The sequence below is a fragment of the Staurois parvus genome, unplaced genomic scaffold (genome assembly GCF_062004578.1).
Source record: "Staurois parvus isolate SC_StPar_1 unplaced genomic scaffold, SC_StPar_1.0 ptg000311l, whole genome shotgun sequence".
Lineage (NCBI taxonomy): Eukaryota > Metazoa > Chordata > Amphibia > Anura > Ranidae > Staurois > Staurois parvus.
In genome coordinates, this window is record NW_028318107.1 from 1,467,803 (window position 1) to 1,495,343 (window position 27,541).

The 27,541-nt window shown below is 40.4% G+C and overlaps 1 protein-coding gene across 1 annotated transcript in view; it reads right to left on the reverse strand.

Annotated features, from left to right (window-relative positions):
• Nucleotides 1-5,301: 5,301 nt before the first annotated feature.
• LOC149457629 (uromodulin-like) overlaps nucleotides 5,302-27,541 on the reverse strand; it is a 46,537-nt gene continuing 24,297 nt past the window's right edge. The window contains exons 8-15 of the mRNA XM_089683485.1: nucleotides 23,986-24,188; nucleotides 22,686-22,840; nucleotides 19,864-20,109; nucleotides 16,774-16,936; nucleotides 14,234-14,312; nucleotides 10,305-10,325; nucleotides 9,352-9,372; nucleotides 5,302-5,902 (exon numbers count right to left, since the gene is read on the reverse strand). Coding sequence (XP_089539611.1) covers nucleotides 5,838-5,902; nucleotides 9,352-9,372; nucleotides 10,305-10,325; nucleotides 14,234-14,312; nucleotides 16,774-16,936; nucleotides 19,864-20,109; nucleotides 22,686-22,840; nucleotides 23,986-24,188 — 953 coding nt within the window. The 3' untranslated portion in view covers nucleotides 5,302-5,837. The remainder of the gene's footprint in view (nucleotides 5,903-9,351; nucleotides 9,373-10,304; nucleotides 10,326-14,233; nucleotides 14,313-16,773; nucleotides 16,937-19,863; nucleotides 20,110-22,685; nucleotides 22,841-23,985; nucleotides 24,189-27,541) is intronic.

The following is a 27,541-nucleotide window of genomic DNA, read 5'->3' on the forward strand; positions in this document are numbered from 1 at the left end:
TTTCCCAAATTAGCTGATGGGAGGGTGTTACATTTTGTAAGTTATTTCTTCTTATTATTTTGCAACTTTGACCTGTGTTAGTAAATCCGTACATATCATCACAACTACATATTGTATCCAGGTGGATTATATTGCGCTTTTTTTCAAGACAAATTGGGCTTTCATTTGGTGGTAAATGGTAATGATATCTCCTGATGGTTTTTTTATTACAAAAGTAAAACTGGCCAAAAACATTTATTTTAAATGTAGCTGTATATTTCTTGCTACTGCCATAACCTACCAAAGAACAACCCAAAATAATTTCTCCTGCTCCTGTCAATCGCAGAGATATCACATTTGTGTATGTGTCACTGATACTAATTAAAAAAAAACCCTGACTCTGATCTTTTAACCTGACCTTTTATCCTGACATTGACCTTTGACCCTGACCTTGATCCGAACACTAACCCTGGCACAGACCTAGATCAAACCTTGACCTAGATATTTTTGTTTTGTTTTTTTATTAATATTATTTTTATTTATTTTTTACACACACTTGTGTTTTTTTTTCTCTCTGAAAGGACAGAGACAGATACAATGTATAATATGATGTGTATAATGATACAATTTATAATATGATGTATATAATGATACAATTTATATTATGATGTATATAATTATATAATGTATATAATGATACAATGTATAATTTGATTTATATAATGATACAATTTATAATATGATGTATATAATGATATAATGTATATACAATGTATCTCTCTCCTCCATTCATAGTGAGAAAACAAAGGGGCCGGGCTTCACACTAACTGGTCGCTGTGCTAGTCAATGAGAGGCTATCATAGTGATCAGGTGACCCTGGATTGGGTGTTCCGGGTCCCAATCATTAGAACGGGACACGGGGCTCTCAGTGACACCTCAGTCTCTGTGCTGGGAACGTGCTGTGCAGTGCACTCCTAGTAGAAGGACGGATACACAAATTAGCGGCCCAACTGAAAAAAGCCCAGCTCTGTGAGGCCGCGGTTGGTCGGCATCAAGGGGTTAATCATGGAACATCGATTCTCTATATGATGTTATGTCCTCTACTCTTTCAGAAAGGTTTCAGTTCAGTCAATTTAGCCTTGCAATCATTTTCAGGAAACCCCTGCTATGATTAGTTCATTGGTGGTCATTGGAAAATAAAATCCTGTTACATTGATGGTGGTCAGTGGCAAGAATGCTCCCCTTACAGTGGTGGTCAGAATGTCACCCTTACAGTTGGCTCTGCCAAGTGATGTTGGACCCGGAACTATGCAGGAACCATGACATGGGAGCTCAGTTGGCCAGAGTTCCAGGAACCCCAGCCATCTCTAGAGGGACCCTGGTTAAGGATGGCTCTGCTAGTTGTTTCAACATTGCTTGAGGTACCTCTATGACTAAGTCCTGTGGGTGGGGCAAAATGTGTCAGGGGGCGTGGTTATCAGAGGGGTCATGGCTGAGGCTGGTTTTTACTTCCTCTGCACTTTAAGTCATTTGGTGTGTGACGTTCACCTACCTTGTATTACTTCTTACTGGATTAGCACATACGCCAGCACCCTTCTTGAGTGGGGTACCCGAGGCATAGCATTGGCACTTGGAGTGGTCCTTTGTTACATACCTACAAGGTCACATTGCATGGGGGACGCCACACATTGAGCCATTGATGGTTTAATTCCATGCTGGCCTCTGCATCACTTATCGCTTTGTAGGCAATCATTCTCTACAGAACACCATTTCTACTAGTAGATGAGGGGTGTTCAAGTCAAACTGGGAGTTTTGAGTTTATATACAGTAATAAAAGAACAAATTTCAAGGAGTGGAAACTACATTTATTTTTCAACATCCTCCCCTGCTACATATATACGCTTATCCAATCATTTAACTAATGCCTGGAAAGCTTCGGCATAGAAAGATGTGTCAGGAAGCCTGAACCATCCTAGGACAGCCGGCTTCACTTCCTCATCATTGTGTTCACCGATCCCATCGCTGGAGATAAAGTGTATGGCCTCGTAGGCGAGTCAGAACAATAGGATTCATTTGTATGGACAGATCTCCAAGCATGTCCCCTCAGTGTCACCTTAGCAGATCAAGGACTTATATAGATAGATATACTGTATGCAGCTTCTGGTCAAAGAATGTCAATTCCATCCCCCCCCCCTATTATTGCAGATCTCCACACCTGGAACTCAACATTCTAAGCTCCCAGCCCCAAAATGATTGAAGTGCAATATGTTGAGTGAGGGACTTGCCCAGCACAGTTTTACATACTGGCACACCGTCCAGAAAACAATGATAATGCACTTTATAAACAATGAATAATCTGTTTATTTCTAGACTTGTGCGGATTGTTTCATTCTGAATAGGAGCAATTGAGTACTGTCCGTGATACTTTTTTTATTTGCACTAACATACAATTTTGAGGACAAGCTTTCGGGGAATGTCCCCTTCTTCAGGTCTAAGCAGTACTGAAACAAAGATTTAGCAGAATGTTGGAAGAGATGTAGGGGATGGGAAAAAAAAAACAGAGATAAGACACAGCAAAAACAAAGTCTGGGGGGGGGGGGGGACAACACTAGCAGAGGCAGTCATGCTTGAGCTGATAGTCATAAAACTGTCGGATAATGATTGAGGAATCCCAGGTCCAAATTCAGGCCGTTATCTCTTGTGTCAAATAGAATTATCATTCTTAGTTCAAAAGTTGTTCTTTCTTGAATGGATTTGAAATTACCTTTAAGAACTAAAATATTGAGGTCTCCCATTGTGTGGTCTGGTTGTGTGAAATGGTGTCCCACAGGTGTGCAGAGGTCATCTTCTTTATGTTCCTGGATGGTATGTCTGTGCAGATTCATCCTTGTTTGCACCTTCTGTCCTGTTTCACCAACATAAGATCCTTTGCTGCATTTTCTGCACTGGATGAGGTACACAACATGACTGGAGGTGCAGCTGTATGATCCGGAGATATTGAAGATCCCTTTTGAGTGTCGGACACTTTTTGATGGATTGATTTGGTTGCACAGTTTGCAGTGTTTCTTATTGCAGGGTTTGCTTCCATTATTTGTGACATCATCATCAGAAGGAAGTTTCCTACTGATTAGTTTATTTCTGAGGTTGGGGGGTTGTCTGAAGGCCAGTATTGGGGGGTTGTCTGAAGGCCAGTATTGGGGGGTTGTCTGAAGGTCAGTATTGGGGGGTTGTCTGAAGGCCAGTATTGGGGGGTTGTCTGAAGGTCAGTATTGGGGGGTTGTCTGAAGGTCAGTATTGGGGGGTTGTCTGAAGGCCAGTATTGGGGGTTGCTGGAATATTTCTTTCAGAGTTCCATCCTCTGTTATTCTGAATAGAAATTCAGACGGATTTTACGTTATTCAGAGATTTGGATGTATCCAAATTTCAACAGTAATGAATCCGAAATAATGAAATTATATTTTGTCCAAAATTCAAATCGAATTTGAAAACGAAATTGAATTTGAGAGCAAATTTTAAGTATGAACATATTGTTGATTTCCTTCAAAGACTATGGGGTTTATTTACTAAAGCTGGTTCACTCAGGATCTCGTGCAGTTCTGCATGGAAACCAATCAGCTTCCAGGTTTTATTGCTGAAGCCTAATTGAACCAACTGAGGTTAGAAGCTGATTGGCTGCCATGCACGGCTGCACCAGATTCTGAGGGAACCAGCTTTAGTAAATAAACCCCTATGTGTATTAGCATTAGAATATAGCGGTCTTTCAAATAGAATATAAAATAATAGAATAGAAAATAAAATAATGGACTAGAATAGAAAGTATAGGCATAGAATAGAATAGAATAAAACGATAGCTAAATGATAGCTAAATAAAATGATAACTGAACCCACTTACATATTTTTTTTTACATTTATTATCCCACATTTGGATTCACTGTGTACACAATTGGTGTATGGTATTGATCCCTTGTTAGGGAGTGGGTTCAGTATATGAGTTCATGCACTATTTATTTTATTAGTTCACTTACTGGGTCCAAGTTTAGGACCTTGTGTGTTTATGCAATATTGTTCACTGTTTTGCACATTTTATGTAGGTCCTATGAGTATCATTTCACTTATATGGTTTAATTTATTTATGCATATATAGCGCTGCACCATATTATTGTTTAGTTTGTTTATTCACCTCTAGGTAAAAGGTTTGAGGTGCTAGCTGCTTAGTTTAGATTTATTCATATTAAGCGCAGGGGGAACACTACTCTGTTTAATAAAATGATAGCTGCTTTCTGAAATTCATTTTTTTTAAAAGAATAGAATAAAACAAACTGAATAGAAAATAAAAAAATAGAATACAAAAGAAAAGAATAGAAAATAAAGGAATAGAATAGAATAGAATAAATATAGCCGTCATTCAAATTCACATTTCGAAAAGAATAGAATTGAACAGAATTACTTGATTACCAGTCCCCAAGTGTACTTTGAAACACCACCTTTTGTTTCATTCCTCAAAGAAATGAACATGTCCTTTGGATCTGTAACAGTAGCAGTTTGTGAAGATGCAGGGATATCCTCCAATAAAGGAAGCAGCAGCATTGGAAGGGACAAGCTATGTGAAGAAAGAGGCTCATTTCCCTGCTTGGGTTTCTTTGTTTTAGCAGGACTTCTAGTAGAAGGGCTGTCAGGTGGGCTGCCCAAGGTCGGCTGTGGGTTGCAGAAGACTGAGCTGGTGTCCTCAGCCAATGAGTATGAGTGCTGTGTGTCTCTGAAAGCAGCTTCCCCACCATCAAGCCAAACTCTGCAATTGGGGGATTGAGAGCAGTCAGCTTTGGTAGAGCTGATCGGGTATTTTGCCTTTTGGGCATGGCTGGAAGGGTCCCAGAAGCTCGACATTGAAGAAGACAATGCTCCTTGAGCAGCTGTGGAGCTTCAGGGAGTGAGAAGGAGAGTGGAGCTCTTTCAGCAAGCAGTCATTGAGCTCCAATTCTTCAGATTTATTTGTATATGACAATTAATTTTTCATAAGGGTCTGATTGATGGTAGTCCAGTTTGGAATATTAAAATGATCAAAATAGTGTATATGCTGCATTTTCCTATATAATTATAGGTTAGTATGGTTTACTCCTTTTAATAATGCATTTTTTGTGAAATAAAAACATTGTTTTAATTATACCTTCTCAGCTTTCTTTTAATTACTTTGGCCCCTTAAAAGTCCCATATGGTTTTAATTTTTGATTTTGTATATATTATACTTGCAGACAGTATACATCAGTTATCTGGGAGGATCCCATGGTATTCCTTTGTAAAACAAAAAGAGACAATCCATCACAAAACTTTTTAGATGCCATTTATTATATCTGTATTATACTCATTGAAAATCATTTCCATAATATTTGTTTTTTTTTCAAGCTAATAGTGTTTAGTTTTGGTAATCAGGTATAGAAAATGATCACATGAAATACCATCTAAAAGATTCCCCTCAACCCATATATGTGTATATATCTCCTATTTATCCCAGATACAAATCATTCCTTGAAATGTCCCACTTTGGACACGTTTTTAGTCTTGTAGATGCTTCCAAATGTTTGACCTGACTTTCTCATTTTTTATTTTCTTCTGGCTATGCTGGTCAGCAAAATTCTCCCACATTTATTAATGCGTTCATGTTTTAAGCCATATAAGATTTAATCGATATGCCAGGAAGTGTGATGGTTGTGGTTCTCCCGATATTTACCATCTTGGCAAGACTTTGTCTGCAGTAGAGGATCATGCTTTGCTCTGAGTGTTTATAAAACCCTTCCACAATGTGTAGAGTGTCACTGATCTACAAATCTGACACCAATTCACATGGATGAGTCTCACTAATGCTAGTACAATAGGAACAGGAAAACAATGGCGGAGATGAAAAGCTTTGCCATTGGTACAGCAGTGCCTGGAAGACAAAAAACAAAAATGATCATTTCAAAAAATATCCCTAAACATGATATCAGTCATCCAATCTGTACACTCATTTTCCCCCAGCAAGAAAGTATCGGGGAACTCTGCAGTGACCCCCCCCCCCATCTGTCTGTGTATACCAAATACAACTATTCAAATGAAAGTGCAGGTGAGTACAAATGGTTAATGTTTTATTTTTCTGTGCCGACTTTTCTGCAGTTATCTGGGTCAAATTTTCAGTTACAACTATTACGATGTTTATGTGAGCACTGTGTCCCTGGGGTGACCTGCTGGGTGAATGGATCTCAGAGGAAAGGGTTAATGTGGCTGGCCAGGTCTTCCCACCAAAATTCTGAGGTCCACCCCCCTGCAGGTCAGCCCATATAAATAGAGTCTCTTCTGTGCCCCTGAGAGCTCTTCCTAAGTCACTGCCAAGATGTATGCTGTTACCCTGCTGGACTGTGTCCTCCTCCAGGGGATGGGGGGGGGGGGGGGGCAGTAGGGATTCCTTGAGGGGCTGGAAACCTGAAGACTTTATGAATTCTTAACTGCCAGCTATGGACTTTGTGCCTTTATGGATTATTGCCAGACATGGACTTTAAGGATTCTTGCTTCCACTTGTGGGTTCTTTGCCTTAACGTGGTTCTAAAGGATCAAGGTTTTTTATCTTCATGAATTCTCTGCATGAAGGTAAAAAAACCTTCTGTGTGCAGCAGCCCCCCCCAGCCCCCTCAGAACTTATTTGAGCCTCATTGTGATTCAGCGGTGTGAATGACAGCCTTGGCTGTTCTGAGTCTCTACCTCCTCATTGGCTGAGACAGCAAGCAGGAACCATTGGCTCTTGCTGCTGTCAATTACAACCAGTCAGCCAATGAGGAGAGAGATGGGAGGGCAAAGCCACTGCTCAGTGTATGAATGGACACACAGAGCAGCGGGTGACCATAGCAAACTTCTTTCTGTGGGGTCACCCAACAGACAGGAGGAGCCAGCAGGGGACCCAAGAAGGGGAGGATCCGGGCTTCTCTGTGCAAAACCATTACACCTAGCAGGTAAGTATGACATGTTTGTTAGTTTAAAAAAAAAATGAACCTTTAGAATCACTTTAATGGACTATTGCTTTTAAAGGACTATGGACTTGCTGCTAATCAGGTATTCCTACCCAATGGGCACTTAGAGAATCTTTGTACTGGGATACATGTGATCTTGTTACAAGAAGAGATGCTCCTGTATGTTTTTCATTGCTTGGTTGTTGGTTGTCATATACCTATCTAAGCAACAGGGCTATATCAGCGATGTAAATAACACCCTAGAGACAGTTCCCTCCACTCTCCATGTCACCGCCATGTAAAACAAGGGAAACACAGATAATATAACACCCTTTTATGTCATAAACCACAATATACACAAATTGTGACCTTAAATTCTACATAGATATGTATGCCTCCTCTACTGGCCCCAATCCAAGATAGTCGTGTGCTCCACAGACCTTAAGTGACGTCTTGGACATAGCCCCACCCAACGCATTTCATCTAAAGAATGTCTTCAGGGATGGAGATCCCAGGATTCCAGTCTGTGGAGCACACGGCCATCTTGGGGCCAGCAGTGCAGTTTATATGTATGAGGCCTACATATCTATGCAATATGTAAGTATGCAATGTGTGTATGTTGTGGGGTTTATTAAATACATGGTGTTATATTATCTGTGTTTCCTTTATTTTGCTTGGCGTGGATGGAGAGTGGAGGAAACTGTCTCTAAGGCAGGGAATTGGAGGAAAGTAGGGAAAAGGAGGAGATCTTAAAGCAGAACAGCAGAAACTTTATTTGTTTGCACTTTTAATGTGAGAGCTAGACATGTGTGATTCTTATCATTACGAATCATATTTCGGGAAAAAGTTTTTGTTATTCAGAGATTTGGATGTATACTAATTTCTGAATCACAATAGGAATGAATTCCAACAAATCTGAATGAAATTATACCAAAACAATGAATTAATTTGTATTCATTTGTTTCATTCTAATGATATGACACTACAGTTTGGGCATTTTATTATTGTTTGAAGCATCCGAAATAATGCAACGACATAACTAATGGATCCAGAATTAACTTTTTTCGATACGTTCCTCTGGTTCCATTTCAATTTACCATTTTTCATTATTATAAAAAATGCATATTTGAAATGGAAACATATTGCAATAAGTACAGCAAGGAAAGATGAAATAAGATGATGATTCCCATGTATTGTGGTTGGGTTGGATGGAGGTGAATCCATCAGAATCTCTAAATCATAACATAACAAATTAATATAACATTTAGTTCCATTCGTTCTTTTGGATATCGTCCAATCAGCTCATTCCAATTTTCTTTATTATGAATGAAGATAATGAATGAATCCAAATAAATTTTGTTCCATTTTGTTTTTTTTGGAAATCATCCAGTTAGCTCATTGCATTTCTCTTTGTAACAAATGAACATAACAAATGAATCTGAAATCAATTTAGTTTCATTGTTTTTTGCGGATATCGTCCAATCAGCTCATTGCATTTCTTTTTATAATGAATAAACATAACAAATGAATCCAAAATTAATTTTAGTCCATTGGTTTTTATGTAAATCTCCCAATCAGCTCGCTCCATTTCGCTTTGTGGGTTGGACTAGCCGAATTTGAAAATATGAAACTAATCTGAATATCCAAAACTAATCTGGATATACAAACCAAACTCCAAATATGTGAAACAAATCCGAGTATATGAAAGGAATCTGAGTATACAAAATTAATTCAGAAAATGAATCATTCTAACATAATGATAATGACAAAATTCATTTTTAAACTTACCAAATTAATCCGAAATAAACAGATTTTTTTGTTGTGCGCATCTCTACAGGTAGTACATTTGCTCATGAATGTTTTGAGGCACATATTTTATGATACGATAATGAAGAGGATTTGTGTAATTATTCATACTGTGAGCACAAGCTATTTATTTGTTACTCAAATAATAATTTTTCACCAGTGTGGATTTACATTTATTATTTTTTTACCGAGAGTATATTTGTTTAGAGCAAACAGCGCTCCACCTCTGGAATATCTCTGTAGTATCTCCACCTTCCTTATCAGGAAAGAAAAAGGTGTCCAGTATCAGTACTTACCAATCAGCACCTTGTATTTTCTATAGGTGCGGAATTTATATTAGAGTTATTCTAAGACTCTTACTTTGTCTCATAGGAGGGACAACCCCGATCCCTCTATACAGAGGAAGACCTCCACATTTCTGAAATCCCACCTAACTTCACTGAATGTTTGAAAGTAACACACCTTCCCTGGAATAGGGACTCAGATTTATTATTTAGACCTTTTTATCCCAATGAGTTACTCCACCAGCCAACCAAATGTGATCCACCATGACTAAAGGCAATTGATTTTAATATATAATTTCCCTTCTTACCTCCATCAGAAGACAGAGCAGCTGGAAATAAAAGATATAAACACAAATCAGACGTTTTTTTTATAACAAAACTATGTTACTTATCACATTTGTTCATATATATTTATTTATTTATTTCAGGTACTTATATAGCGCTGTCAATTTACGCAGCACTTTACATATATATTGTACATTCACATCAGTCTCTAACCCTCAAGGGGCGTACAATCTAAGGTCCCTAACTCTCATTCATATAGTAGGGCCAATTTAGACAGGATCCAATTAACCTACCAGCATGTCTTTGGAGTGTGGGAGGAAACCGGAGTACCCGGAGGAAACCCACGCAGGTACAGGGAGAACATGCAAACTCCAGGCAGGTGGTGCGTGGTTGGGATTCGAACCAATGACCCGAGTACTGCCAGGCGGAAGTGCTAACCATTTAACCACTGTGCTGCCCATATATATATATACAGTGGAGCTGTAATTGGCTCTCAGTGGAGCCGTAATTGGCTTTTAAATCAGCTGTGCTTGGAATTATTAACATCAAGGCAACTTCAAATTAACTTCTATTAAACAATCATATTTAGGAAACATTAACAAAAAGACAAAACAAGAATAAAGCACCCCCCAAAAAAAAATAAAACAAAACAAAATAAAACAAAAAAAACACTCCCCCCCAAAAAAAAACCACAACACACACACACAAAACAGACAGACTCGATGGACCACTTAGTCTTTTTCTGCCATCACATTTCTATATTTTTTAATTTCAATGTTTTTCCAATCCCCTTTATTCTGATTGGATACCAAAAATGAGCACAGGTGCTCTCCGCATGGAAAGAATTAACTCCTATCCAGCCAAATACGTTTACCAGCCACCAGTGATAAGACTTCTACTTAATTCTATACTTCTTTTATATGTATAATGCACTTGATAAAATTGCAGCTGATTATAAAAATAAACTCAAGCTCACCTCCAACAGACACCTCAGCAGCTGAAAGTAAAACAAAGATACAAATATTATTAATGAAATTTGTATTATTAACTTAATTTAATTTTGTATTATTAACATTCTTACCTTAACTTTTCATCGATTTTTAGAAAAGGTTTATTGTACTTCTAAAATATATATTTTTGTATCAATTACTTTATGAGATATCAGCTACTGAAATGAAGCCTGGGTATTACAGATATCCAATTTGTTACAAATAAAGAAATAGATATAAAAGAAAAAAACAGAATAGCGCATCATTACTTCTACATCAGTTTTTAACAAGTTATTTTCACTTTTAGGCTGCGTTCACACCTATGCAGTTTGCTTGTTATCCATTTTTCAGTGCTTTTCGCAGTTTGGTTTGCGTTTTTCTACACGCATTTTTTACATGATTTTGATGTGTTTTTGTGTTTTGTTCAGCTATTTTTTTTTCTAATCATAGAATTTTTTTTATTGCTGGGCAGAATTAAAATGCAAAACATGGGAAAAAGTGTCAAAAACGCTCTACCATGCATTTCAGCAGCTTCTCCATTGAACTATTAGCAAAACCGCTGCTTTTTGCTTTTGAAAACTCTCTTAAAGAAGTCTTGTAAAGTGAGAAAAATGCCAGAATATTCTGCTTCTCAACATTACAAGAGGAGGGAAATTCATAATATTTTTGACATACCAGTAAAATCTTTTTCTTGGTGTGAAATTTGAAATATAGGATCCCTATTAATTACATTGAATATTATGCAGCTACTTTCAGGTGATTGGACAAAAAAGGGGTGTATGCAGTGTCATCCTCCTTTGTAACTCCTCCCACTCCAAGATAGTTTCAGTTTTGTAGCAAGCAATCAAGAGACCAGATTTTCTCAATTTCTTCTTGGTCCATAATGTACAAGTCAGGTCCTCCAGCTCTGTGGATGTTTATTGAACTTTTTATATACACTTCATTATTATATCCTTTTGAGTCTTCCTTTCTCCATTTGCAACATTTATTTTTGTGGGTTTAGGAGTGCCACATCTTTTATTTTATCCACAAAGTCAGAGAGCTGCTTGTAGCACCTATGGCTGAAATCACCATTAGAGGAGGCCTTAATGTCCACCTGGTAAATCTTTACAAACATGTGAAAGGAAGACCAAGTGGCTGATGCTGAAAAGTCCATGAAGCACTAACAGGTTTGGTAGAGTTAAAAGGGAAGTGAGGAAATCTATTATTTAGATCATGATGAACTCAGGTGATGACGTGTCTAATCCGCTTAGTAATGGTGGAATCTGAAGTAGAAATTCCTCTTTGGGAACCCTCAGGAAGCACAAAAAGGGGATCCAATTGCATAAAAGAGGCACCAACTAAGAGGTAAATTTTCATAGCAAATATTATGTCAGTGCAGGTCATAAGCTAGAAATGACAATGTACCGGAGGAGGTGTAGCGAAGAAACCACCTCAAGGAGGAAGGAGGCTTTAGGACAGCAATGGGCAAACTACGGCCCGCGGGCCGTATACGGCCCGCCGGACCTTTTAATCCGGCCCACGGAGCTAGGCTCCCGCTAGGCTCCTTTCACAGTCCGCCCTGAAGACCGGTGTAGCATGAAAATCTGTCTCCTATGAGGATCTGTCCCCCTCGACGTATCTGCGCATGTGCCGGAGATTGCCGATCGGCTGCTAATGCCTGAAACTGGCACATGCGCAGATACGTCGAGGGGGACAGATCCTCATAGGAGACAGATTTTCATGCTACACCGGAAAGGCGCGGGAACACGGCGAGAGGAACGCGCGGAGCAAAGGTAAGTGAATTGACACAGGGGGGACTTGGGGACTTAATATGGGGAATGAATTAATATGGAGAATGAATTACTATTTGGGGGATGAATTACTATATGGGGAATGAATTACTATAGGGGGGATGAATTACTATAGGGGGGATGAATTACTATATGGGGGATGAATTACTATAGGGGATGAATTACTATATGGGGGATGAATTACTATATGGGGGATGAATTACTATATGGGGGGTGAATTACTATGGGGGATGAATTACTATATGGGGGATGAATTACTATATGGGGGATGAATTACTATATGGGGGATTAATTACTATGCTTACTATGGGGGAATATTACTATACTTACTGTGGATGACACATACACATCATTCATCTACTCTTGGTCCGGCCCCCGGGTCCAATATATGAACCCATTGCGGCCCTCAAGTCAAAAAGTTTGCCCACCCCTGCTTTAGGATAACCTTGTCCTTGTGCAACAGTTGGAAGGGCTCCTCACAGGCTAAGGCTGCTATCTCAGAGACCCTTGCGTAGAGGTGATAGTAACAAGAATGGCCACCTTGTAAATGAGGTCAAACAAGGGAATATCCCCAACAGGTTCAAAGGGCAGCTTCTCAAAAGCTAAAAAAAAACAGATGAAGACCCCATGGAGAAACAGTGGAGTGTGCAAAGTGAAAGATGTGTGAGACAACTTATACAAAAGCCTTAAATAGTGAATGAGAAGCTAATGACATATGAAACCATACAGCCAAGGCTGATATTTTGCCACTTTAGTACTCAAAGCCATGTGCTGATGCAGACCAGACTGGCAGAAGGGCAGGATGAGTTCCCTGGAGTATTTCTAAGGAGAAATTTCTTTAACTTGCACCAAGCAAGATAGAATTTCATGAAGACTGATCATGTTCACTTGCCAGCTTTCCACTCCAGGGATGTGGATGTGTATAGGGCCAGAATATACAGTTCTATCCATGAGAAAATCATGTATGCTTCCCATTCCACATCTTTGGAGTGAAATTACTTCCTTGACTCCAGTACTGAGTTGGAAACCCCAAACGCCAGTGAGAGTCTGGCCTTGGGGTCTGATGCTGACAAAATGGTGAGATGCAACAGACTGGAGAGAAAGTAGACGTATGGCACTGCTTCAAAGAGGCAATCCTTCCACCCCCAAAAAATCGTGCAGCCACATGACTTTGCCCCAGGGTAGTAAAATCCTGGATCATGTATAACAGGCCAAAGCCCTCTAGTTTGTGAGAAGGTTCCAGCAATGACTTACATAGGCTGAGGATTAAACCAAAGCTTTGCAGAATCTGCATCGTCTACTGGATGTTAGCTGACAGGGATAGGGAGGACTGATCCTTTACCAGGAGATCATCCAGGAATCCCACAACATGAATCCCCAGAACACAGAGCAGAGCTCAGACTGGAGCAAGCGCTTTTGTGAAAACCCGAAGGTACCAAGGACAGGCCAAAGTGATGAGAGACAAAGGGGTGATGCTGATCGTCCATTGCAGAACTCAGATAGCATTGATGGGGAGGATAGATGGAAATGTACAAGTAGGCTTCCCAAATGTCTACTGAAGCAAAAAGATCAGAAGCAAGGAGGCAATTACTGGCCTGGCAGAACCCATGCAGAACCTCTGAACGCATTGAGAGTCTTTAGATCCAGAATGACAAAAATTCCTCCATTTGGTTTCCAACTGTAAAGTGATGTGTGCAGAGGAGCTGCTGGACAACAGCAAGAAGATCCAACCGCCCTTGCTGCACAAGAGTCGCAGTGACTATGGTTCCGCAATGAATATAATCGGAATTAACAGAGTAAGAAAAGCTTCACAGGAAAAGGAAACTTCACTAAGCTAACACTAGCAAACAACTGAGGCTCTCTGGGAGAGGGAGGTCTTATATAGGGGGATGTCCCTGTAGACTTCTCTTTTTTACCGGCGTCCAATCACCTGAAGGCAGATGCATAATACCCAGTGCAACGACTAAAGATCCCGTGTCCTGTACCATACGACTAACACCTTCCCATGCTAAGCATTGTTATACAAATGTTTTGTGAACTAGAAGTAGATATTGACAGTCACATGTACAGTATAGCAGACATCACATATTTCCAAAAACAGTCTTTATAAAAATAAATCTTACCTTTCTGGTATATGGGTCCAATAGTTATATTTTTCACATTATCATTGCCAACCGAAGAAGATCTCATAGCCGGACAACTCTAAAACCCCAAAAAAAGAGTCATCAAATTCTAACCCAGAAACAATAATAGAGATGTCACAAACATGTATTGTCAAATTCTGAGGGTTTCTACATCCCAGGAATGAGAACAATTCTTAATGTATTATCAGATCTTCCCAAAGAGCCCCGGGTGTTATATAAATGACAACATGTTTATACTGCAAATAAAACTCCTCATCTTATTGGAAATATCAGTTAATTATGTATATTGTTCAAGAATATTTTTAAGGGGAACAAATGAATGCAATAAAAATCATTATTATCAATTCATTGTTGCAAATAGGAAATACTTTCAATTGCAATAAATACATAACATGCCGACTTATTATGAAGACATGAACTATTATATGATAAAAAAAATTATCAAACTGTCATCTAATAAACATTTCAAGAAATTTCAAATTAATAGTAAATGTATGTGCCATTGTCTTATATATATTATTTTTTATAAATATTAATTTTAATTGAATTTTCAATTTTCCTAACATTGTTTTTCATTAGTTTATCAAAGAAACTGATAATATTTGCCACATAAAGACAAACCAACAGAAGAACTTAATCCAACTGACCAACCACAGTCACACATTATTATTATTATTAGTAGTAGTAGTAGTGTTGGTAGTACTAGCAGTAGTGGTAGTGTTGGTAGTAGTAGTAGAAGTAGTAGTAGTAGTAGTGTTGGTAGTACTAGCAGTAGTGGTAGTGTTGGTAGTAGTAGTAGAAGTAGTAGTAGTCATGGTAGTAGTAGTAGTAGTAGTAGTAGTATTGGTAGTAGTATTGGTAGTATTAGTGGTAGTAGTAGTAGTAGTAGTAGTGGTGGTAGTAGTAGTGATGATAGTAGTAGTGGTAGTAGTAGTAGTGATGATAGTAGTAGTGGTAGTAGTAGTAGTAGTAGTGATGATAGTAGTGATAGTAGTAGTAGTGATGATAGTAGTAGTGGTAGTAGTAGTAGTAGTAGTAGTGATGATAGTAGTGATAGTAGTAGTAGTGATGATAGTAGTAGTGGTAGTAGTAGTGGTAGTAGTAGTGATGATAGTAGTAGTGATAGTAGTAGTAGTGATAGTAGTAGTAGTGGTAGTAGTAGTGGTAGTATTTTAATATTAATATTGTTTCATAAAGCCGTCACACATTCTGTAATGCTGGACAAGGAGCTCTGAGCCAATCGGCTGCACCGGAGGAGCTTGCACTCTAATATTCCCGCCTCATTAGACATACAACACTCGCAGTTTAAAATGGAACATAAAGTGTTGTAAAGGCAGAAAGTTTTTGCATTATAGGCATGAAGGTAAAAAACCTTAAGTCTTCCCCTCCCCCCCATTGTGATCCAGCACTGTGCATGAGAGCATTGGATCTCTTAGGTCTCTCCCTCTTCATTGGCTGAGACACAGCAGCGGGAGACATTGGCTTCCGCTTCTTTCAATCTTAGCCAGTGAGGAGAGAGTGGGAGGCGGGGCGGAGACAAGCTCCCTGTGTCTTATAGGCACTTGGAGGTGGAGCGGGAGCGAGCATGCTTGAATGCCTCCAGGGCAGGCAGGGGCCAGAAGCACTGGTGGGGGACCCGAGAAGAGGGGAATCGGGGCTGCTCTGTGCACAACCATTGCACAGGGCAGGTAAGTATGATTTGTTTGTTATTTATATACTTTGTTAATATGTGAACCATTACAATCTAAATGTCACAAATAAACCATTGAGGACGGGCAGGATCTTTCATGCAGAATATAGATACAATGTCTCTGCATTACACTTCCCTTGCCTGCCTGTCCTCTCTATACACGGAGCTGTGCATGCGCTGCTCACTGCAGAAATGCAAAAAGCCGGATCACTGAACTCCCATTGTGTGTGGGAGTCACAACATCTTGGGCCAGCCAATTACATCATCCCTGGATTGATACCCAAAGACCACCAGGCTGGTGATGTCAGTGCCCAGTGGGGAGCTCTGGGGGAACACAACACTGGAGAACAGGTAAGTAGAGTTCTGCTTTAAGTGGAGCCCAATTAGCCTATCAGTATAGTAAAATCTTTAACCTGCCAAAATGACATGCAAATCCTTTCCAGTCTGATTTGTGATTCCCACCCTTCTACCACACTACACCTATAGAGGGCGCCGCTCCTACTTTGTTCTTCAGATTTCAGGCTCCTGCTCCCATCTCTGTCTCTAGCCTGCTCATTAGATAATCAACCATCATCATCTCTATGATAACTCATTGTCCAATTAGCAGGCAGGTGACAAAGAAAGTTACTGAAACAGGAAACAGTGGAGTTATATTTCTGGCTGTGCAGTGTGGCAGGGGTTCCTAAACCACAAGACTAGCCAAACAGATTCACAAAATTCCTTTCCAAGAGAAACATTTCACATGTATCAGTTTTGACTTGGAATTCATCTATTTTCCTGAATTCCCAACCTTAGAACACAGAAATGTACATTACCAATCAATACTCACAGCTGCGCAGTAGGAGTTGGAGGTGTCACACAAGCCGACCTGACAGTGTAAGTAAATCTGACTGAATCCTGCCAGGAATTTAAACACTTGAAGTGAAAAGCGACCTTTAAGGGACACTCCATTTTCTGCCATGGAGAGTGTTGGGTCATTCTTGTTGGGACATCTAAAAGTGATATCATCAGACAAGGATCAGAATATTTTCAGCAATATCAAGCTATAAAGGTGAGTAATCCCCATTCATTAATATTCTCTTTCCTGTAACAGTTTTCCTGATCTGAAAGGTCATTTTGGGGTTTTTTCCACCATTGATTAGATTCCGACACCAATGCTTGACAGGTAAATTCTAGAATCAGTTTGGTGAGCAAACAGGAGGCCCATTCATTATATAAAAAAGACAAAATCATTTCCAACCTGTCCTTTCCCTTTTTTATTACCTTGAGATTTAGACACAAATACAAAAAAACAACTTGAAAAAAGTAAAGAGACTTTAACAAAATCATGCAGCCAGTGGTAACCACCTGCCCTCCGAAAGATTTATGACCGGGCCATTTTTTTATATACAGCACTGCGTTACTTTACAAGACAATTGCGCGGTCATGCAAAGCTATACCCAAATAAAATTGAAGTCATTTTGCCCACAAATAGAGCTTTCTTTTGGTATTCTTTGATCACCACTACGCTTTTTTTTTTGTTGTTGTTTTTGCGTTATAATAAAAAAAAAACACAGTTTAAAAAAATATATATTTTTAAAATTTCTGCTATAAAACATATCTCATAAAAACATTGTTCTTAATAAATTTAGGCCAGAATGTATTCTGCTGCATAATTGTGGTAATAAAATGCGAACAAGTGTATATTGATTGGTTTGCACAAAAGTTATAACATCTACAAACTATGGGATATAGACTGGAATGTTTATTTTTAATTTTTTTATAATAGCAAGTGATCAGTGACTTATAGAAGGACAGAAATGCCCGTAGCGAATAGGGAAGAATGGAAATAGCGCAGGGCATACATGACTAGGCCCAGAGTGGTGTAGGGAACGGAATGGGTTAAATTTAGCTCCAGGGGGTGGGGAATTGATTGGGAATTATATTATTGGCAGATGTGGAGTGTAGGAGGGGTCTGTGGTACCTTAGGGTGGGGGGTTCTGCGGAAGGGGAGTCAGTGGAGCAGGACGTGGCGAGGACCAGAGCTTCCCTCCCGCCCTCCCTGTTTTTGGTTAGGTATAGGGTCTTGTCCGGGGGCAGGTGAGTTAGACTGTGAAACATAACACGACCACAAGAACAAAATGGACACCAGTTGTCAGGGGGGTTTTTCCGTTGGTTCTTGGGCGGTTGTTGGTCTTTGGAGGCGGTTCTCATCTTGGAAGGTAATACATTGGTGTGGGACCCCATCCGTGGTATGAGGGGCCCGGTGGATATTCCCAGTTAACCAAGGTTTAACTGGAAGGTGGTGGTGCTGCACTGCGGACGGTATGGTTGTCTCCGAGCTGGTTGGTTGCGGCTGGAGGCCTAGTGTATAGGGTTGTCCGCAGGTGCATTTTGGATCGTTTGTGGGTGCCTTTGAAGACCAACAACAATTCCGTTTTCCGTTAAGGAACGGTTGATGTATGTTAAAATGTGAAGTTGTTAATAAAAGGCCATGTTGGCCATTTACTCCAAATGGTGTCATGTTTTTTGTAAAGTTTAGTTGGTTAAGGGGGGTGTGGAGGGGTATGGATAGGTAATGGTGGAAGTAGGAGTGGACAAGCCTATCTATGGTGCATTAGTCATGCAATATTGCATCAGACAATCGGACACTAACTGACACCTTGTGGGAACCAGTGACACGGATACAGTGATCAGTGCTGAAAAGATAGACTGACACTGTAGTAGTGACACCGGTGAGGAAGGTGCTAAACATCTAAGGCGATCAAAGAGTTAACTGTGTGCCTAGCTAGTGTTTCAGTGTAAACTGTGTGCTGCTTTTACTAAGGGAAGTGATTGATCTTATTCCCTGCTTTGCAAAGACACAGGATCCATCACTTCCCCTCTGTCAGAACAGAGCTCTGCCTTGTTTACATTGGCAGAGCTCTGATCTATTTCTCTGCCCAATAGTTGGCTGGTGCCAGTGGACATTCGCTGTACGGAACTCACAGATCAGTTTCTTCTGTGAGTACTCACAGCCAAAGTGGTACACCGGCGGCACTCGTGTGCGCCCCCTAGGCAGACGTGTGGAATGATGTATATGTATGTGGTTTTGCACAGGAGGGCTGCTCTGTAGCAGTTTATCTGCTATAGGGTGATCCTTAAGTGGTTAAGGTGCCTCAATGCTCCTTTCTTGTACAAGTGTATTGCAGATCCTATTACCAGCCTATGTGTGTTACCATCACTTGCTCCAATTGTGGATCCTTTGTATTTGTGATGTATGTATCTTAAAACTTTTAATAAAAACCTATTGAACATTAAAGTACTTTAGATTTTAAGGATTTTGATTTTCATCTTAGCAAGGGGTTTGCATACTTCCCCACCCATCACCCATGGGGGGTACAAAGCTGAATGTCTTCTGTTCTGGGTTTTTATCTGTTGTTTGTGAGTTTATTTGTTTTCAACAATGTGTCCTCCTCCAAACTCACACACAACATATAGAAGCCCAGCACCCCCGGCATTCAGCTCTGTACCCCCCATGGGTGAAGGATGGGTAAGCATGCCAGTCCCTTGCTAAGATTATCATAAAAATTCTTAAAAATCTACAGAGCTTTTTTAAAAAAGGTCTCCCCACTACCCACATCAGTTCCTTTTAAATCTTCCGGCTTATCCAGGCAGCTTTATATTCCTCATAATCTTTGATTAGACTTTGCCTTGTAGTGCCGCGAGTCAAATCTAAAGAACACATTTTGCAAACTCCAGTCAGACTGAAACTACTACTTTCATAAGTAAAGTTTGGTAACATTTCCCACCCGTACCTACACTCCACTGTTCCTTCACTGTCATTCTTCAACACTTCATCTATCCAATAGTAAAACCAACTGTTCCTCTGTATATTGTCACCCCTCAAAGCTTACTATAGCTTGATACCAATAATATACAACACATGTAATGAACTTACTGGTTTATCAGGATATCATATCGGGGGCCGTAGGAGCTGTCAGCTGTTGGAGAGGCGTAGCAGTTTTTCATGACGAGCACAAATGGTGATGAAGCCGTGGCTCCAGTTACAATGACACCAACATATAGAATGGAGGAGGAGTCCAGCCACACCTCGGAGTCAGTATATGTGGTGGTGTAGCTGGAATCCTGGAATAGACCCATCGTAATTGTGAAATTTGCTGTTCCAGCGATGTTGATAGGATCCCTATAGTCATTATTAAAATAACAAGAAGCAAAAAATACAAAAACATGATGTGTTCATTTTTAGTCTCAGATAGAAAACGTTTCTTTGTTGTAGGATTTCTAAAGTAATTTTTGTGTATAACAGCAACATTAGACAAACATTTATTCCACTATGTAATAAAAAAATAACTAAATAGATAAATAAAATCACATCCCACTTTCAGATTTGTAGCCAGACTGCCTTTATTCTATAAGGAGAATGCTCATAATGAAGATATTGAGGCTGATTTACTAAAGGAGTTGAGATATCTCACACAACAAATTGTGTGAATATTCACTTCTATTATTTAATTATGTGAAAATCAAAATCCCTTTTTAGTTTTTTCACATAATTGGATACATTTTCATAAAATATTAATATATGCACAGTACTAGCGAACGTAAATGTTTACACAGGGGGGCTGTTTGGGCTGCAATTATTTGTGTATCTTTGTATACAAGATCCTATCTAGCTGGTAAGGGTCTTGGGTCATGACCAGAGCAGCCTACCACCCAGGTTACGTATAAGACCATATACACTATATTGCCAAAAGTATTGGGCCAGCCCTCCCAATCATGTGATTCAGGTGTTCCCATCCCCTCCATATCATGTGATTCAGGTGTTCCAATCCCCTCCATATCATGTGATTCAGGTTTTCCAATCCCCTCCCAATCATGTGATTCAGGTGTTCCAATCCCCTCCATGGACAAAGGTGTATACAATCAAGCCCCTAGGCATGCAGACTGCTTCTACAAACATTGGTGAAAGAATGGGTCGCTCTCAGGAGTTCAGTGACTCCAAGCGTGGTCCCGTGATAGGTGCCCACCTGTGCAATATGTCCATCCGTGACATTTCCTGGCTACTAAATATTCCACGCTCAACTGTTAGTGGGATTATAACAAAGTGGAAGCCACTGGGAACAACAGCCACTCAGTCACCAAGTGGTAGGCCACGTCACATGACAGGGCGGGGTCAGCGCATGCTGAAGCGCACAGTGCGCAGAAGTCGCCAACTGTCTGCAGAGTCAATAGCTAAAGACCTCCAAACTTGGTGTGGCCTTCAGATGAGCCCAACAACAGTGCGTAGAGAGCTTCATGGAATGGGTTTCCATGGCCGAGCGGCTGCATCCAAGCCTTCCATCACCAAGTGCAATGCAAAGCGTCAGATGCCGTGGTGTAAAGTATACCGCCACTGGACTCTAGAGCAGTTGAGACGTGTTCTATGGAGTGACAATCACATTTCTCTGGCAATCCGATGGACATGTCTGGATTTGGCGGTTGCCAGGAGAACAGTACTTGCCTGACTGCATTGTGACAAGTGTAGTTTAGTCGAGGGGGATTATGGTGTGGGGTTGATTTTCAGGGGTTGAGCTTGGCCCCCTAGTTCCAATGAAGGGAACTCTTAAGGCGTCAGCGTACCAAGACATTTTGGACAATTTCATGCTCCCAACTTTGTGGGAAGAGTTTGGGGATGTCCCCTTCCTGTTCCAACATGACTGTGTACCAGTGCATAAAACAAGGTCCATAAAGACATGGAGGAGCCAGTTTGGGGTGGAGGAACTTGACTGTCCTGCACAGAGTCCTGATCTCAACCCCATAGAACACCTTTGGGATGGATTAGAGCGGAGACTGTGAGCCAGGCCTCCTCCCCCGACATCAGTGCCTGACCTGACAAATGTGCTTCTGGAAGAATGGTCCAACCTTCCCATAGACACCCTCCTAAACCTTGTGGACGGCCTTCCCAGAAGACTTGAAGCTGTTATAGCTGCAAAGGGCGGGGCCAACTCAATATTGAACCCTACGGACTAATACTGGGAGGCCATTAAAGTTTATGTGCGTGAAAAGGCATGTCCAAATAGTTTTGGCAATATAGTGTGTATGCTGAACATTATAGGACTTTGTAGAGCCCCTTCATTCCTCAGCTCCTCTTTCACATGACTGTGGGGGAATAAACCAGAAGGAAATGAATATGGTCTGTATCAGAAGAGGACAAGGTTAGGCAGTTATTGAACGTTTAATAGTCAGGGCTTAAAGTTGAACAAATAATTTATAATTTATACATAGAGGATTAAAGGCAAACCATTTAAAAGCATATTTGATGTATAAAATAGAACCTGATGTATAAATCATCAAAGAAATACATTTCTACAGGACTGGACACCAATTAGTTCAGCAGGGTACTTGGTCCATGCCAGGACATACACTGTGCTTGTCATAGATAAGCATGGAGAAAATGGAAGTCCATCACGGACACACTTTGGAATAAAATAGTTACAGACTTTAATTTTTATCTATCAAGTCAATAAAAGAATCCAAAGTATAAAAAGAATAACCTGTTTCTGCCCCTTCTGTGCCTTAGTTGTAATAATTATTATGACTAATGCCCGGAAGGGGCAGAAACACGTTAATCTTTTTATATTATGGACTTTTTATTGACTTGATGGATATCAAATAAAGTCTGTAACTGTTTTACTCCAAACTGTGTTGGTGCCGGACTTCCATTTTCTCCATTCAGCACTACACCTGTATCTAGGAAAGGTACCAAGGAAAGTGACTCACACTACGTAGGTGTTGATAGCGGTTAGAAGGTTGATCTCCATGTCTGATGGATAAGAGCAATGGAAGTCAATGGGGTACTCATCTCTTACAATCACTCCGTCAGATTTTGGTGTTAGGTATACGGTGTTTGTATATGTGATATCAGTTCCATCGTTCTGAAAATAACATTTACAGTAAAAATTAAAAAATGAAACAACAATTCCAGGCAAAAATATATATGACTTATTGTATGTTATTGTCATGTAGTTACGTTTCCGGCTCATTTCCTTTGAAGTCTGACGCACGCTGTGAGCTGCCATTTTAATCAAAGCAAGGCAACAAAATGAGTCAAAAAACCAATAAAGTGACCAATGATTGGTTTACTGATCGCTCTCTGTCTGTTCCTGTTGTATCCTCCACCATAGAGATCATCCAAAACCTGGACTGAGTCACCTTTTACTGCTCATTCGGGCCTCCTGTTCTTCAAGGGGGAATCCAGGGCTCAGTTACATAGTTACAGCTGCTGACCCCGATCTGTTCTAAACATTTGTGATTTACAAATCATTTTATTGATTCTGATTGGAAAGCCGGCAAGTCTGCTAGAAGATACTCAGCATCAAACCTTCTCACCGCATATTCAGATCCATCATTTGAGGATTTTTACTTGACATTAGTATTCACCGGTATGTAGCCTTTGATTGGACAGAGAATGGGAAGAAGGGATGATGGGTAGGTGAATATCCCGGGTTTACTTGCTTTATCTATATCCCCCCTTAGTGGTTTTCTGCTGTCAGATCACAACAGGAAATCTGTTGTATATTTGAAATATATCAGGTACATCCTTTACTTTTATTAAATTCTGTTCATATTGTCAGGTGAAATACAGATAAGATAATGTATGATTCCATATCCAATGCATTAAAATGATTTAATTCCATCATATATAATCATGAGGCGATTAAAAAAGTAACATAAAAGTAGCATACCCATTCATGTACTTAGTGTGAATAGTAACAGGTCCATTCCATGTCCTCATGTCACTTTCTCAAGTCCATTGGTAAAGAAGTCCAGTGAAAAAAAAAATATGAACTGACTTCTGTATGAATGATCTGTACATTGAACACAACTTATTGAATGTACTTAGAGAAGGTGATATAATGATATGGTGATGACCAAAACTGGACATTTGTTTATAAAGATCAAAGGCCCATTCACTGGTGACGGGGAGCGGGAAGCCTTGGATTAAATAAATGGGGACAATGGTAATGCAAAGATTTCATGAACCCAACATCAGATAACATGGCTGTGGACATCTACATACCCCAATGAATCCCCCGCAACTACCATCTGATGGCCGTGTGATGAGAGTGATGTAACTTTTATTACTTCTTTCAATGATTCCTCGACAGTAATTGTCTCTCAGATGAAAGGCTGAGGTGTTGTATCCCCACTGCTCCAGGAGACATTTGCTGAACCTCACTTCTATGTTCTCCAGGCCACAGGTGACTTGTGGTTTACGATCATCTACAAATGTAGAATGAAAACCCATATTGATATACAGGATATTGTAAATATAATATACTGGAAGGTCTTCTTTGTCATCCACCTGACTCATCTGCCTCACTCACAATGGATTGCTTAAAGCATAAGTTCACCTTTAGGAACATGTTACAACCGTTTTGATGGTGGAACAAGTTCCCACTCCTGCGGCCTCTCCCTGATCCACACCCTCGCTGGGACAGCAAGCCAAGATCTTGTCCCCGCACTCGCTGTCACCATTTGAAAAAAAAAATAACACAGCCATGTGGAGCTCCATCCACCAAGCTGCTTCATTCATTCATAGAGTTCTGTGAGTGGAAGAACTACAACTACTGTCAACTGTTATGCCTGACGGCTTGTAATTCTCAATGAACTACTCTGGAGCTGGTGAGCACTCTAGGTAGTTCATTGATCCTTCCTGTCACTCAGTAACCGCCCGCTAGTATGATGTATGGGCAGACAGTATAGTGGGAGAGTCTGCAGGATCCAGGCATTGCACCCACAATCTGATCATCACGGTTGCAATGCCTTACAGGCTGAAATGTGAAGAAAAAATACATGTACATGTTTTTTACCTGCAAATGTGTTGACTGCATTTAGTAACTGAATGAATGGAGTGTTGGGTTTGTATTTCTTTAAAAAGACCCTTTGACTGTACACTGAAGTGAAGGGTAGAAACGTATTAACTCCCCTATTCTAGCAGGAAAGTAACACAGGTAACACCTTTTTGCAAATCCATCATGTCCCCCTAGGATACCAGTACTGCAAATGGTCTCCAATAACACAAAAACTGTTTTTTTTTTTTTTTTTAAAGGGAGATGGCTACTTTATATGAAGATTTCCTCTAGAAGAACCTTCTCAGAGCTGAAAGACATGCAGACAGGGCTATTCAGCCATGGCCGTAGTATCCGCTATCTTTGGGTAGAGGGGACATGCACATTCCCAATTTTTAATTCTTAACTCTATCAATCTGAAAAGTGGAAACATCAAGTTTTTAAATTAAACTGAACCTGGTAACAATGCTGCTAGAGTGCAGGCAGAGGACATGGAAGAACATGTGTTATACCTCAAACTGGACTCAACACCCTGGATTTATGGAGGATCGGCCCAAGCCACCACTAAGCTCCGACCCCTCCTAATACTATGCCCCACCCCTTATTATTCAAGTTTAAAAGGACACGGCCTTTATTGGCTAATAGGAATTTGGCATTTAGAAGAAGAATGGCCGGGGGAGTGGCTTAGAACAAAGAAGGGACATGAATCAGTGCAGATTTGGACAGAAAGCAATGTTCTCAGTACAGCCTGAACCTGGAATCTAATGGGCTCACCAAAGACACAGAAACTGATAGAAGAAAGGAGATGGAACTTTAACAATATTAGACCATTATAAGTCAGAACATGTTTATTTTAAAACTGCATTTTTAAAGTTATTTGTCAAAATCAGGAAGTGTGTCTAATCATCCTACCAAAGACACCAGACTAGTACAGGCTACTATGTAGTTTTCCATAATCTGTTCAGTTTTATTGTATTATCAAATATCAGTATCTTTAAAGGATATGTTCACCTTTGGGAACGTATTTCATGTTCCACCAGCTATTGTTCCCATAGCCACAGCCGCTGCCCACCGCCCCCCTCCCTTCGACAGATAATACGGGGAGAAGTTCCCCCATACTATCTCTCAGGTTTGAGAACAGAGTGGGGATGTGGGGCTCTGCCCACACGTCATTCATCCACAGACTTCCATGAATGAATGAACTACAAGTCCCCACAGCCTTAGTGGCTGTGTGCTTGTAGTGCTCACTGAACGACCACGGCGCTGTGGAGCTCTATGGTAGTTCATTGATTTGTCCTGTCAGTATATCTTCTTGCTTGTACATCCCATACACCGTGTACACCCCGCACACCCCGTACATCCCTTACACCCCGTAATCCTGTACTCCCCATACACCCCCTACATCCTGTACATTCTGTACACCCCATACACCCTATACACCCCTTACATCATGTAAACCCGTACACCCCATACACCCCATACATCTCACACATCACACCCCATACATCTCACACATCCCATACACCCCATACATCCCATACACCCCATACATCCCGTACATCCCATACACCCCGTACATCCCATACACCCTGTACATCCCATACACCCCGTACATCCCATACACCCCATATGCCCCATGCACCCCATACATCCCATACACCCTGTACATCCCATACACCCCATACATCCCATATATCTCGTACATCCCATACACCCCGTACATCCTGTATACCCCATACACCCCGTACATCCCATACACCCCGTACATCCCATACACCCCATATACCCCATGCACCCCATACATCCCATACACCCCATACATTCCATACACCCCGTACATCCCATACACCCCATATACCCCATGCACCCCATACATCCCATACACCCCGTACATCCCATACACCCCGTACATCCCGTATACCCCATACACCCGATACACCCCATACATCCCGTACATCCCACACATCCCATACAGCCCGTACATCCCATACACCCCATACATCCTATACATCCCATACATCCCGTACATCCTGTACAGCCAAGCAGATATTCTGACAGGTCTGCAGGAGACCTGCATTGCATCAGCGATCTACTGATCGCTGGTACAATGCTTTCCAGGCTCTTGTAGACAAAAATAATAAATGCACATTTTTTTACCTGCAAAAAATGTGCGTTTAATATTTTGGTCTAAAAAGGTGATCCTTTAAAGTTGAATGATAACCTATTTGTAAATAAAATTTAGCACGTATCAATATAAGTGATTCAAAAAGAAAGTAAACTTAAAGTGTTCAGAAAAAAAAATGTAATCATTGCCATATCAAACAACATGAAGCAATGATTAAAATAGTGAATAAAAAAAGCACACAGTGAAACAATCTTAAGTGAATTCTTCACTTGAATGAACAATGGTGTCTCCATCCTTTAAATCCACCACCAGGATCATGTGCAACACCACAAGTGTCCTTTAACCAGCACCACTAGGAACTCACCAGATATTAAGCTGCAGTTATCCATACAGCTAATCACACCTATATACAGATGATGACATCACTCCTCCGAAGTAACCAAAATGCAATCTTCCTCCACAGTAGGGATTACTCCAAGCATTCTAAGGCACTACATGTGAAGAGCCACTCATAACCACAAAGAGAAAGCTCGTATAGTGTGGTATTTTACCAAAAAAGGGCAATAAAGCTCACTTTAAATAAAAACTAATCTAAATCACACAATATTCCAATTCAGCAGTGATAAAACTACAATAGTTTTGCTCCAGTAGCAATCAAA